Source organism: Poecilia latipinna, unplaced genomic scaffold (assembly GCF_001443285.1).
Source record: "Poecilia latipinna isolate Pla-1442-1.1 unplaced genomic scaffold, P_latipinna-1.0 Scaffold2616, whole genome shotgun sequence".
Lineage (NCBI taxonomy): Eukaryota > Metazoa > Chordata > Actinopteri > Cyprinodontiformes > Poeciliidae > Poecilia > Poecilia latipinna.
In genome coordinates, this window is record NW_015115232.1 from 18243 (window position 1) to 33765 (window position 15523).

The following is a 15523-nucleotide window of genomic DNA, read 5'->3' on the forward strand; positions in this document are numbered from 1 at the left end:
AGTCTAGATGCTAACCAGTTATTTTGTACACGGTAGGCTACATGATGCAAAATTTGATTACATCTTACTAATCTTCTTATCTTGTAAAAAGTGTTCGCTGCAAACACGGAGTCCTTATAACTTACTTTTCTCATGAAAAGGTTTATGATAAAATTATATTTGGTTTGCAGCCGCCCACACAGCAGCCTATGACCATTTATGCAGAGAATTCAACAAAAAGCTGTCTGTCTTTTGACCATGTTTACAGGAGACAATGCATGTATATGTTGTTTTGACATTGTAGTGACTATTTGTCCCAAAACTTAAATTCAAAAATCAAAAAACTCAAAAGTGATCAAAACAAAAAGTGAACCCAACTCAAATAGTCGCCTGATGCACCGTGGATTCTGGTTTACGCAGCCCAAAAGGATCAAAAGGTCGAAATGCAGTTCTTTGGTTGTTTTATTTCACAGTTCAGGTTTCAGGTTTCACAGAATTCTGCTTCTGCTCTGATTCCTGTACCTGTTCTCTGACTGACAACTGGTAACTGAAGTGACTGATGAGACTGGTTCCATAGACTGAAGACTGAAGACTGGTAAAAAACCTTGTGACCACCCACGTGCATAATAAGCTACCTAAGACCCACCTATTTATACTGTGAAATACCCACATCCCAACTGAAATTAACTAATTAAGTGAATTACTAACCAAAAAACTTATTCTAAATAACAAATTAAACAAAAATTCTAATGATAAATCAACTAGAAAATAAACAAAAAATAAGAATAAACTAAACAATTTAAATTCTAAGATATAACTGAAAATGGAGAAATAGCTCCCACAGACATTATGGCAGAGTGGGTCATGTTTTGAAGAACGGGAGGTCACGTGCAAAGAGTCAATACAATAAGACCTTTTGAAATAGGTGATAAAAATATTGACTTTTTCTCATAATTTTTCTTAAATGTACTTCATACAACCTCATCCACTAACATCAGCAACAGGGCAGTCAGTTGAAGAGCAGCTTCTTAGAACTATGTTCTCTAGATGTTTTCCCAAATTGGAGCAACATTTAGAATCTATACAGAAAAATTCATTCGCTATGGACAACAAAATAAATCCACTGTAAATGAAATCAGGAACAGTATCAGAAGTTCTCCTCCAATGCCATGACAAACTATGTGTCACCTGAAAGACGATGGCAGGCAGCGTGGTCTGGTAGAATCCATCTTGGTCTGCCTCAGGCTCCGTTTCTTTCAACCAGTCTTTCTTATCCGTTTCCAGGGCCTTTCGCAGCCAACCTGTTATATTAGACTGGAGAGACACCCATAATCAAAGAAATTTAGAAACACTTTATAAAATAAAAAACAACTAGTGTAACAACCACTGCTTATCTTAGAGGTGTGGGATATAAGGAGGCAGCAGCAGGTGTCAACACTGTCAGTCAGAGCTTTAAATTCACTTATCATGGTATTATGGATGTCTTGTTTTGTTGTTTTAAGGATGGATTGAACAGTTTTTTCTCCCCAAGAGGTAAAGATTTCTCTACAATGAACTTCAAAAGATTTTAACTTAATTTTTAAGTTTAATTTTTAGGCAACAATGCACACACTTAAATTGATATAATTGTAAAAAAAAATGGGCTAAAATATGTACACTAAAGTTTCATATTGGTGAAAGGTCCAACAGCAGCTCACAGTGTTTTTGTAGGTTAAGTTGACAGGAAATGTAAAAACATTACTGGGTAATTATGCTACTGGAAGATATTGCTGACAATACTTAAAACCCACAACTATAGAATCTTAAAAATAAACGAGAAAAATACAATTAAAATAAATATAAATTATTTGCACTGCTTTTAAATCCAAATTAAGTCAGCAGTTAGTGAATCTAACAGCACAGTGTAAAGTTGATCACATTTAGAACCGGCCCATGCCATAAATGAACTCAGCAGCTGCTCAAGGCCTCCCGGGCCTTCAGGCCCCCCAAAATGCTAACATTTTAACATTTATTTATTGAGAATATCAATGCTGTTAAAAATGATTTAATGCTTTCAGCATAGATAAATTAAAAGATTTAAATTGTTTAACATTTAAATGTAAAATTTTAAGGAGACTGCAAGTTTACTTTGTAAAAGTTCAAATAACAATCTTCATAGTTAATTTTGTTAACATAGCAACAATCTGATGCTAAGAGTTTAATCTTTGAATTTTCAGCTCTGTTCATAAATACATTTTAGTAAACTACAATTATCACTAATTGCTTTTTAGGTTGGTCAATTAATCTAGGCCCCTCTCCCAGATTTCACTAAATCCAAGTTGAAATGCTGTGAGAGGTGCTGATGTTCTTGGCAGCAAGAGGGACCTCTCATACAACCTTGGACCGCCATTGCGGTCCAAGGTTGTCCATTTTTTAAGGACAAATGGACCGCAGTCCATTTGTCCATCTAGACTTTTTTTCTATTTGAAAAGCTCAGTTTTTTGGCTCCAAATGATTAGTTTGCCTGTGAACTGGAATTGCGAACCCAGCAGAATATCTGTTTGTGTGACAGGTGTGTGTGTGATGCTTACAGTAAACGTCTTCACATATTTGCTAAGCAGGTCATCCACCACTTCCTGTGGCAGCAGCGGTTCAAGCTGATTGATGTCAAACTCTGAACACAGATCTGGATGCCCCATCATTTCCACACTGCATAGCAAGAAGATATCCATAGTGTAAAATGATAAATACACATAAGTAAACAAAATAATACATGTGCATGTGTGTAACTTATAAGTTGCTACAACAAAGCAGGGACTAGAAATGATAAGCAGAATATGGATTTGTGTCGCAAGTTTAAATGGGTCTGATTTTTTTTCTATAATGTTTTTAGTAGGAGCAAATGTTACAGTCTCTTCTGTGTACAATTCAACTTCCACCGCAAGGATTGAGTGTCAGACTAACATTTGCTAATCCTCTTTCTTTTCTCTTTTTTTTTTTTACAATAAAAGAACAAATGTAACACACGAGTGGGGGCTTGATCCCTTTCTTCTTGTGTATGGAGGAAACACAACCCAGTGTGTAAGTTTGCCAGAATCAAAACAGGGATACATTATATAACATAACGGTAATTTCATGTGACAGACATTTAATCCACGGGGATTACTGGTTTTACATAGTTTGTCCATTTTGACCAGATCCTGAAAAATGATTCCTTTCAACCTTTAACAGAATAACTTCTCTAGAATGTAAATGTCCAGTACAATTTTGAACCAGTCAACTGTAGGTGCTTTAGGCTTTAACCATTTCCTAGTGATTGTCTTTTTGCTTGCTGCCAGTATTAAACAGTTTTTAATCTTTCAGAGAGCAGTTATCAAATGGAATGTCTCCTAAGTACAGGGCTTCACATTTACAGGGGATTCTCTCAGTAAAGGTGTTTATAAGTGATCACATAACTACTCCCACAATAGTTTAATCACTGGACAACCCCAGAAAATATGACAATGATTTGCCCCAATTGTTCCACAGAGTCTCCAACAGGTGTCTCCACTGCCCTGTTGTTTTTCTGAGTTGGGGTTACAAAATATCAAACAGTGTTTTCCCAACAGAATTATCTCCATGTATTGGCCATACTGTGTAATTTGTCAAACCTTTGCCAGTCTTCAGATGAGATGATTATATTTTATTTTCACCCACCTGTTTCTTATGTAGTCTGTATCACCATACTTATGGAGATGTTTGAAGAATGTGGTTCACTATCAGGTTTCAAGATGAAAATTACCAATACAATAGGTTAGTGTTCGGTTTTAACACTAACCTGCAGGACAATCTTTGGACCAAGTGGAATTGTAGCAGAATAAATAAAATATTTAGAGGTCACACCATCCAATTTTTTTCAATTCCAATTTTGTTCAGGATTTCTGATGCCAACTATGGACCCCTAATCTCAAACCTAAAATCAGATATACGGAGGTGTAATTTGATCCCTTTTTCAAATTTATATTACCAAATAGAGTCAGTCAGGATGAACATTCTTCCGTGCTTGCTATCCATTTCAGTGTTTATCTATTCAGATTCCAGAAAGATTATTTGTATAATGGGGCATATTATTATTGCAGTATATTTGGCAAGGGGAAAAAGGCTGGAGGGAGGTACAGAATGTTGCAGTTAAAGAAGGAGAAAGGTGGGCTGGGTCTTCTCAACTTACAGGACCATTACTTTGCAGATCATTTAAGACCAGTGATCTGTCTTTGTTCTCCATCAAATGATGCAGAATGAAAAGATATAGAAGGCACAACAGTGGAAGGAATACCTCAGTGATAACGGATAAAGATTTACAAGAGGGATTGATGATACCACATGAGTAAATGCTATACACAGTGCAGGACTCTTGGAGAATGATAGAATTTATAAATTAGATAAGATGAAAATACTCAGTGTGCCATTGATTCAGCATTTAAACCAAATAAGAATGATGGAATATTTAAAGGATGGATTCCCAAAGGATTAACCGTTTAGTTTTCCAAAAGAGGACATTTCAGAGTTTTGAGAAATGTGTCTAATGTGTTGGAAAAGGACGACTTCTTCAGATATTTGCAGGTTGGGGCCTATTTTAATCAAAATACACAAGAAAAATAGGAAACAGCCATAACAAGATTTTTATTTTTAATGTTTTTTTGTCTTTGTTGAAATCAAGTTCATGCATGAAACTTGTTTCTATACTATATTCTGGCATCTAAACAAGGGTAGAGTTTGAGCTGGGTTTATTATAGTTAACAGTTAATTGTCTGCAAAGAATCACATCTTTTGTTCCCCATAGGCCATTTGAACTCCTGTTATGTCTGGCCTCTGCCTTATCCACTGACTTAACAGCTCTATGAACAGAGCAAAGAGGAGTAGCGAAACACAGCATCCCAACCCTGTACCTCTTTCCAAAGTAAAGGGATCAGATAGATCTCAAGTTATTTTTTCTCCTAGCAGATTATTTATTGTACAATGCTGCAATTACATCAATTATAGTCTGGTGGAACCCAAATTTGGACATCACTTTATAAAGAAAGGACCATCTGACCAAGTCAAAAGCCTTCTCCACATCTAAACTCAGTACAAAGGTCTATTTTTTGTTGTACTACGTGATTTAATATGGAAGGTTTTTCTGATGTCCTTTGTGGTCCTTATGGATTATCACTGGCAAGATATTGTCCAGTCTCTGTGAAATTATAGCAATAAATAATTTCTTATCAATACTTGACACACTTGATGTAGTTTCCACAATTCAACTCATCTTTTCCCTTTTTAGGAATTAGTGAAATAATTGCATCTCTCCATGAAGATTATTTTCTTTTCTAGCACATAGTTAAAAACTCAAACAGATGCCACCTGATCTTGCATTTCTGGGTACCACTCAGAGAAATGCATCTGTTCTCTGGGATTTCCCTCCTTTCTCAACTTTCTAATAACTGATGTTAGTTGTGCTTCAGTTATGCATATTAATTATTCGTTTAAATCATCTGTAATGTTGGGAAGAGTGAGCTGGGAAAGAAATGTGTCTATCCACTGTCCATTACTCAACTTGGTTGTGAATATGAAGTTTTGAAATTTTTTAAAGCATTTGTGAATATTTTCTGAGCTTGTTTCAACCCTATTTGTAATATTTTTGTATTTTGTGAATAGTTCTATTATCTTGTTGTTTTTGTAGTTTAAATGCTAGGGCCTGTCTCATAGTATTTCTGTTTAGTAGTTTCTTTTGTATTTCTTGCATGTTTTTTCAACTTTTTTTTACCAACTCAATTTTAGTTCTAGTTGCCTCCTGGAGGGTTTTGGAATGCTCTTTAGTTTTTGTAGTTCCTCTTCCAACAGATTTTTGTTTTTGTTTAATTTTCTTTTCGTCTGAGGAAATGGCTATTATTTTCCCTCCGATTACCCCTTCAGAGCATCCCAGACTATTACCTGACCCACCTCTTCACTATTGTTCACATCCAAGCATCTTTTGATTTCAATTATGAAATTCTTCTTAAAAACTGTACTATTTAACAAGTTTGTATTTAGCCTCCAGAGAGTGGGTCTACTTTTCTTAGTCAGGTGTAGAGAGACAAAGATTGGACTGTGGTCTGAGATTGGGCTCGGTCCGATGGATATGTTTTTAAACATTAAGAAATAATCTATTTGTGAGCATATATTGTAGGAAGAGTAGTGCGTGTAGTCACGACTGGCTGGGTTTGTATACCTCCGTACATCCACGATTCCCAGTTCATCCATCGTATTTCTAATTCTTTTCCTGGTATTTCTGAGTTTGACTTTCCATTTGATTAATCCAAATTTGGGTTTAGTCCAACATTAAAATCCTCACCACAGGACACTAATTTCCTTGTCATCCTAAATTAAGAGATCATGATAAAAAAAAGAAGTAAATTAGAAAATGACAGCAACTGGAGGGGAGAATATAAAGACAAACAATGAGATTTTAAAATCTCTTAGCGGATAAAGAAACACTGAATGTTTTGTTGATGTATTGTTGAGAGTGCATTACAGTTCGCTAATCAAAAGCAGGAAATGGGGCTAGCAGGCTATTAGTATTTCAGTTGCAAAAGAAACATTCAGATGGGCACAGTCAAAAAGATTATGAATCCTTTTACAAAGAAAATACTGTCTCCTCATAAAGACACAGCAGAAGGTTTCTCAACCTACTACAATACACTTTACGACTCAGAGGAGGAAAAGAACAAAATAGACTATTAAGAATATTGGTAATTAGATTACCAACATTTACTGAAAAAGATGCCAAGGCAAAGAGAGATTCAATCACAAAAAAGGAAATTGAGGAGGTCATAAAAATTTAATGAACCAAAAAGTACCAGGAGTAGATGGGTTCAATGGTGAATTTTCAAAGATGAGATCATGCCCCTCTTACAAAGAGTATTTAATTATCGCAAACGCGAATTATAAGCGAACGGCGGGAAGACACTGAGGAGTATTTATACAGGTGAGCGGATAGACTGAACACGGTGGGCGGCTGAGTAGTTGATGCTTATTGTGCAAATGTAGCTTTACGGACGAACCACACATTAAATTTCATATCATCCTGGCCTGAACAAACGGGTGGTGGAGCGCATCGTGGTGCTACATGGCTGGTAGATGAGTTTCTGAGTGTGACGAACAAAGGTGCCGTAAATATCCCGTATTGCTCCCCCCATTCTTACGTTCGTACCCTGGTCTATCGGTCCTCTTACCGGACTTAAGTTCATCTGTCCCCTGGTCTCTTTCCTCCCCTCCACCCCCATCTTACATTCGTTTGCTCGCCTGTCCCCCACCACCCCAAGCCCCCAACTCCAGGCAACATTTCCCCTATTCTCAAACCCAAAGCTTGACAGATATGGGTCAAGGTGAGAGTTCATCTATTAAACTGACTGAAGATGAATACATAAACTAAAAGCTGGAGCATAGACATTTTTATGAGCGTATTTGTGAGCCTGCCTCTTTATTATTAATTTGAATATAATTTCAGATTTTTGTATACATTTTCTTCAGGTTAACTTAGAAAGTGAACCGTTATTGTTACAGGTTAATTTTCTAAACTACAAAAAAAGCAATTGTTAGGGACGCTCAAATATGAAAAGTTGGACCGATATTGATATCTGATAGCAACACTGGTGTTATGCCAGATTTACCAACATTTTATTTTATAAATTTTTTATCCGATTACTCGATTAATCATAAGACTAATCGATAGATTACTCGATTACTAAAATATTCGTTTGCAACAGCCCTATTTTGGACAAATATCAGGCCATAAAGTAAATAACCAAAGTCAGAGGATTTGATGTTGGTTGTCAAATGGTCAACAGACGAACGTAATGCAATATTACCAAGCTTAATGGGAATAATTCTGCAATAACCAATTAAAAGAGGTCACTTTTAATTGGTCCCAGAGAAGATTCAGATATTTGTGTGTGATGATTATACCACAAACCCCGAAACTATTTAACAAAAACTATGGTAGATTAATTACACAAAATCAGACTTGACTAGATGGGAGATTCTTCCTCTGTCCCTCCTGGGCAGAACAGAAACAGTGAGAATGAATTTACTCCTACAATTAATGTAAGCCACTCCCTATTTGGATACCGGCTTCCATTTTTAAAACTTTGGATAAAATTATTATTAATTTTATTTGGCAAGAGAGGAAACCAAGTTGAACTTTTTTGCAACATTGCCATTTGAACTTTATCTTTACTGAGTTTAGATAAAACTCTCCATCTCTTAATCGGTTATTTATGTCATTTATACAAAGAAAGAAATCACCTTTATTTGAATTCTCTCCATTTAGGTAATATTCTTTGCCATTTCACAAATAACGCCGGGAAGCCTGCCCCCACTCACTAAACCCAATAGAATATGAACAGGCGAAACAAAAGCAAACATGCAAACAGGAACAATGAAAAAGATGGTTCTCTTCCAGTACCCTAAAACCATGGTTTACTCTCTGCACTGAAGTTGGCTAGTGGGTAGCCATGGTGCAGATTTATTTGTTTTTCATGCCAGACAAATCCCTTGTGTTTCCAAGCTTTGCAAAGTAATGACTTTATACAGCATTTGAAACTCAAAACCTCACTACAACTGAACATGGTGTGTTCCCTCTGAGGGCTGTGGTCCCAGTGTCTGATGAGCTCGTTCAATCTGCATGTCCGTCCCGTTGCCTATCAGACTGAGTGGCTCTTTCAATAAAGTCTCCACAAATGTAACCATCGATTCAGAGCCCTTTTCAGCCCCCTCTGACGTTCTCTCTCCTGGATTGGCTCTCTGGGTCTACCAGCTCCTCCAGCTTCATGTGTAATTTTAGTAGCTCTGCTACCTCCTCCATCTTCTCCAGCCGCCACTCTACTTTCTTTAATTCTTGCGTTCACTTTTCTTATTTCCTCTTTGATAGTTGAAAGTTGATCTTTGTTTTCCTGGCAGAACCCTATCAGCTAATATTTCCAGGCTAGCCATTCTGTCCTTAGTTCCTACTAGCTTAATGCTATGATAAGTTAGATGTACTTTTTCTGTCTATATCTTTTTGTCCTCTTTTCTCTATTGTTATATTGTTGTTTGGGCTTCATTACAGTCTTGCACCATTTAACTGCTTTTTGTAATGCAATATTACCAAGCTTAATGGGAATAATTCTGCAATAATTTATCCAGTTCTCTCCCATCTTTACAGTGTCCGACCAGAACCTCAAAAGGGTTTGATTTATTTTAAACATGTATTGTGAGTGTTTTTAACCAAACGTGTTGAGTAACAAACTAACCTCTTATATGTGTTGAGAACCCAAGTCAGCAGTGACACAATTTCATTAGCTTCCAGATCCTCCAAGGCCAGCTCCTTCACACGAGTGGACACAGCATTGTGATAGAGGCTGAAAAATCTAGACCATAAAAACATCCAGAAATTGAACAATATATTACCATTCAGAGTTATTTCATAAGTTGTTTTGTTTAACTTAGATTTTCTGACTTGGAGCTTTAAAAAATCCCGTTGCTTCTAAATTAAAAGACTATATTGTGCATAGTGTTACAAAGAAGTGATCATTCTAAATGCATCACCTGTTGAAGGTGTTGTAGTGTGGGGGGAAGCACTGCACCATGAGATTTTTAACAACAATAAGGTCGTCCAGAACGTATTTCCTGGTTATTTCCAGCAGGCGAACGAGCCACATTTTATCAGCCTCTCTGGTCACTGCCTGGGTGCTCTCGATGCGTGTGCTCACAGTACCCTCCAACACCTGATGAGGAGGAGAAGGTCAGATTGAGCAATAAAGGATGGCGTATGCAAGGAAGAAAAAAAGGTGGAATAGCAAGACTAAGACTCATTCGATTTCCACCATTCAAAGTTTCACAGACTCAAAGATTTTGACTTTGTATCTGAGTTAATGTGTTTGTAGTTGTAGAAGTTTATATTCTAAGCCCAAACTACACCAGGTTTCTTGCATGCTCTGATCCTCAACCCCATTGAGACTGTGCAATCCTCATATTTTTGACTAATCAGTACAGGACTAGGGTCATACATTGACAAAACTGTGTCATCGGCTTACATATGGTAGGGGATCTCAACAACGGGAATAAAGGAGATGTTAAAGTGGCCCAAGAATGGACCCTTGTGGATCTCCACAGTTGATTTTGTTTGTCCAGATTTATAATTATGGAATGTCCAAAAGTAATCCATGTCTGCCATAAAACACTGCATTTCAGTGAGGGACTTAGAAGTATTTGGACCTAAAGATGTTCTCTGAGCCTACAGTTTCAGTAATATTCTTAACCTGAAGGCTGGGTGCTTAAGTCCATTTAAGCTCCTCTGACCTGAAACATCTTGTCCTTCCAGTGTTTGGGTCGCCCAGGTGGAATGAAGCCAGTCTGTTTCTTCCGGTCAACCATCCGCCGGTCAAGCTTCTCCTCTCGCTCAATAATACGGACCACAGACACCAACATGGTAGGGTCGCGACGGACGGTTACCATGGACCTCTGCAGTACCATCCACAACTGCTTAGCAAGCTCATCTGATAGTCTTTGTACCTTGGAGAAAAATTGGAAAACATTTATAGAGTTAACACTTTGTTTTTTATATCTGGGAATGTTAGAACCATCAGAACACCCAAACTAGTTTTATCAACAATGATGCAACAATAAAATTTTTTTCTTCACATAGAGAAAACAACAAAACCATTTGAACTGCTTAAGGGTTTTACCTAATAAAATCACACAAATCTCTAAATATTTCAAAGGAAATGACCACAATAAGAATTGACCACACTTATACTGCCTCCCAAAGAACAAAAACAACCTATCCACAAAGTTTGATTAGTATATTTGATTAATGGACAGAATTATAAACAAGATAACTGAAAAATGACAAAGCCAAAATTGTTATCCCTCCTGAGATTAAATGGTAATGTGGTCTCTCCGACACCTGACAACAGCCTCTCTCTGTAGTAGTTCTTCACTTGGATGGCACATGTCTCTTGCGATGTATGAGCCAATTCTTCCATGGCAAATCATTCCATCTCATCTAGGTTGCATGGTCTTTAAGCATTGTTGTCTCCAGTAATGATGGACTTAACAACAAGGCATGTAGATACTGGTTTAAAAACAATTAATCCCAGAATGCACTGCATTAACCTACTGATAGTTTTAGGAGGAAGAGGAGTTTTACTGCATGAATGTGTGACATGTTAACTAAAACCCATCTGCTGAAGGTCAGGTTCTTTTCACATGGCTGCTGTATTGAAGAACACATGCTTTTTGGACCCATCAAGCAGACTGACCAAATGCATTCTGTGCTTAATGCAGAAAGTTATTGCGTGCCTGCCTCAACATGCTCTACCTGCATCCAATTGAGTTCAGTTCAGATAGACACTGGAGGATCATTCAGGAACTCTCCCTGTACCCACAGACTGTACAGCTGCTGTCTTTGGGTTTCTGTTCCGTTACATTTCCAAGATATTTCAGATTTTACAGAGTCTCAAATCCCTTTTTCATCTTTATTTTAACATCTAAAATATTTACAACATCGAATATGAACTGCATAAACTCTAGTGAGTGAAACATTAAGATCTCAGCTCTGTTGCTATCACAACTTGATACCAAAGTTGTGAATCATTTCATGTGCATCCTTGACTTCATGACATCTCAGTGAGTATTGATCCTTCCTTACTATAAAGATTTCTGGAGGTTTGTATTGCTTTTGTGAGTGAAGCAGGATGCTTACTAAAGCTAGCAACATCTTATAATTGCACTCAGCTACACTTACGTCTTCAAAGTAGATAAAGATGAGGTTCATGTCACTGGTGTTCTTGCTGTCCATACGATACTGCTCATACATAAGGTCATCACGAGAGCACTCCAGCTCCATCAGCTTCCTGTGAGCCTGCAGCAGCTCCCCCTGCTCAGTCAGCTGCTGGGTCTCCAGCACTATCTCTGGAACTGAACCCAGAACAACAGAACAGCATACAGAACATTAAACAGATCCAAAACACTCATATTTTAGATATAATATGACAAAACCTACCAGAGAAAATGTTTTTCAGGTTTTCCACGGCAGCAGCTAACTGACTGTGCTGAACAACGGCATCCTTCACATCTTTTAGGTTCTCAATAGTGTTGATGCTCTGCCTCCAGTCTTTGCTCACATTAGCCAGAGAGCTCTGGATATCTTTGACATCAAGCAGGGCGGTATGCAGCTGGGTCAATCCTGTGCGAACACCATCCAGCTGAGACTGTATTGCTGCCTGTACACCACCACAGAAAACAGAACTAGTTATTGGAAGTGTTGAAGGGTGAGTCTGACCTGCCAAAACACGGCAGACTAAACCAAAAAACACAAAACCACGTCAGTAGCGCTCAAGGATTTGGTGAGAAGTTCCTGTTTTTCTCACAGCTTCCATCTGCTAGTGTTTAAGCTTAAGTAAACCTGTAAAGGAGGGGAGTATACTTAACAGAGACTCAGCAAGATCACTACCGTTAACATATGAATACTGACAATAAAATTACTTATCAGGCTCAACAAAATGAGGAATAGCATTGTTTTCCTTTTTTGTTGAGAAATAAACATCTGCCTCCAAACACAATAGGTTCTCCTAATGCTAATTCAGCCCTGATTCCAGACATATTTATTTTGCCTCCATTTCAGTCAGAATTTTGCAAGAGCTGCAGTCTTGTTACTGCTGTTTTGAAGGTTCTAAATGCCATAACTGAAGCTTTAATAAAAACAATGCTGACTTTCCTTTTCCACTAATTTTTCAAAGGCATTTGTTGTTTGTCACAACCTTTTATACAAATACTCCAAGAAAAGGTTGTGGGTGGCAACAGGTGGTTTGTTCTATGACTTTGTATTTTTGTGTTTTTATGAAACTTTGAAATGCCTTGTTGCTTAAATATGCTATAAAAATAAAATTTTAATTGTATTTTGTTTTTTAGCACATTCCGACTCCATTCTTTGAAAACTATACAGTGTTCATTTCTTGCAAAGACATTGACAAAATAATATCTGATAATGTCTTAAAACTTAGACATAAGAAAAGTTAGCTTGATCAAATCCAACAAATTCAAAAAGTTGTCAAATATATCATTTTAAGATCTTCACATCATCACACTGAACATTTGACAAAAAACATCTCCACCCCCTGGTGTGTTCCTAATTTCTTAGTAATAAAAGTTTCCAAAGTAGTAATAACATTTCCAAATATAAGAATTAACAACAGATTTAGTTTCCAAACTAGCACAGGTATATTTTAGCTACTTAAAGAAAAAACAAAATTGATAGAACTTATTATTTACAAGAATTTAACATAAATTTACACATAATGTTAATCAAATGTCTGTCAGCTGTTGTTTTTTCTCAACAAGCAGTTGAGTCGTTCGGGTGAGTACGGGTGCATAATGTTATTGAAAAGTTGCTGAAATAAATGGACTTTTCAATAATATCCTAATTTAATTAATGGGTCTGTGCACTGAATGAAAAAATCTAAAAAAGAAAAACAGAGTTGTTGTTTCTTGTTTACTTTAAAATAACTAAGAAGTAAGGCGTAGTATTACAGTCCTGCTTACCATTTATTGACACCCATGAAGTTTAAGTACGTATTATGGAATATTTACTTAAGGAAATTCATCAAGTTCATCAAGTATTGCATCATCCCTCGTCACCTCAGGTTCCCGCTCATACTCCTTAACCATCAGCCTTCTTACTAACACCCTACTATTGCCCTTATCTACCTCAACTGTACCATGCCTGTTATTGTTAGCCCATAAAATCTCACGTCAGCATCCTACTTCCTTAGTTAATTATCCTTCTCCTTCCCTTTTCACCGTCTCTTGGCCTTGGCCCCGGCACTCACTTTTAGAGGGAAGACATCTCAAATCAACATCGCAAAATGCACATCCAAGCTTATCACAATTCCCAGCACAATGCCTTCTGCTGGGGTCTGAGCACCAAAGAACTTTAATTAATTTATGTCAACAAAACTTTTTAGTCGCCGTTTTTCTCTGTGTGAATCTCAGGCTGAAATGAAGCCTAGGCGTAAATTCAAAGTGGAAGACTCTTCAGCCTCAACTGTGTCATCCAATCACCATGTCACGTTCATCCGCCGCAGCCTATCGGCATTGGACCATACCCTCTCATAGCCAGTCATTGTTCAGGAATCTGTTTATAAGGACCTTCATCAACGGCACCATCTGCTTTCCAGCCATACTCTACACATCTCCACCCCTTCACCACCTCTATGCTCCCGGCTCCTTCAGGCTTCCATCTTTTTTCTGACCTCCACCACCAGTGTAAGAGGGAAAATGTCTCAAATAATCATCGCAAAATGTTCATCCAAGCTTATCGCAATTCACAGCACAATGTCTTCTGCCGGGTTCCGAGCAACAAAGAACCTCAATTCATTTATATGTCAATAAAACCTTTTAATCGCTGTTTTTCTCTGTGTAAATCTCAGGTTGAAATGAAGCCTAGGCATAAATTCAAAGCGGAAGACTCTTCACCCTCACCTGCGTTATCCAATCGCCATGACATTTTACTGCAGACAGCTTTTGCTTGATACAAAACAGCAAATTATAACACTTAAAAAGATAAACATTATGAGGAAAACAGACAAATGTAATGTTTACCGTGTCAATGGTATTGGCACCCTTTTCTGCAAATCAGCATGGAAACCCAATTTGGCTCACGTACTGCAAATCACAAATAAGGATTTGCAACAGGGGCACCTGTGATGAACTGCCTTCAGGTTGGTGTGAATGGTGGAAAAAATACCACATCAAACATCTAAAGACCTGAAGACCAACCTGGAGCAATCTGCTGTAATTGTTTCAGCAAGTACCACACGCCGCACACTAAAGAAAGCAGAGTTTTATGGGCAGAGGCCAATAAGACCCCATTGCTGAAAACATAAAAAACAATGATTGATCTTCACGAAAGAGAACCTGGACAAACCTCAAGCCTTCTGGGACAATGTTTGATGGACAGATGAAACAAACATGGAGCTTTTTGGTCATGCACACAAACAGTATGTTTACAGATGGCACAATGAAGCCTTTGAGGAGAAGAACACCATACCAACAGTCAAGCATGGTGGAAGATCCATAATGCTGTGGAGCCGGTTTGCTGGAGGTCTTGACCGTATCACAGGCATCATGAAATCAGAAGATTATCAAGCAATTCTAGACAAAATGTCATCCGCAGTGTAAGGAAACTTGATTTGAGGCAAAATAAAGACCCAAAGCACACAGGAATGATTGAAAGGGAAAAAATGGACTGCTTTAAAATGGCTAGCAATGAATCCTGATCTCAATCTAACTGAAACTCTTTGGGTGAAGCTGAAATCTGCCTTTGGAAAAATGAACCCTGTAAATGTTCAAGAGCATGAGCAAATTGCAAAGGAGATGTGGGAGAAAACACCACCAGAGAAGAGCAAGAAGCTTATAGATGGAGATAAGAAACATTTGGAGGGTGTCATCGCTGCCAAAAAGTGTGCAACCAAATATTGAGGGGTGTCAATCTTAGTCCACATGCTGATTTTCTATTTTGTCCTCTGGA

At 37.6% G+C, this 15523-nt stretch overlaps 1 protein-coding gene across 1 annotated transcript in view; it reads right to left on the reverse strand.

Moving 5' to 3' along the window:
- Positions 1–15523, reverse strand: part of exoc3 (exocyst complex component 3) — a 32090-nt gene that overhangs the window by 11897 nt on the left and 4670 nt on the right. The window contains exons 3-9 of the mRNA XM_015020621.1: positions 11999–12218; positions 11741–11913; positions 10294–10506; positions 9541–9719; positions 9246–9362; positions 2550–2667; positions 1168–1293 (exon numbers count right to left, since the gene is read on the reverse strand). Coding sequence (XP_014876107.1) covers positions 1168–1293; positions 2550–2667; positions 9246–9362; positions 9541–9719; positions 10294–10506; positions 11741–11913; positions 11999–12218 — 1146 coding nt within the window. The remainder of the gene's footprint in view (positions 1–1167; positions 1294–2549; positions 2668–9245; positions 9363–9540; positions 9720–10293; positions 10507–11740; positions 11914–11998; positions 12219–15523) is intronic.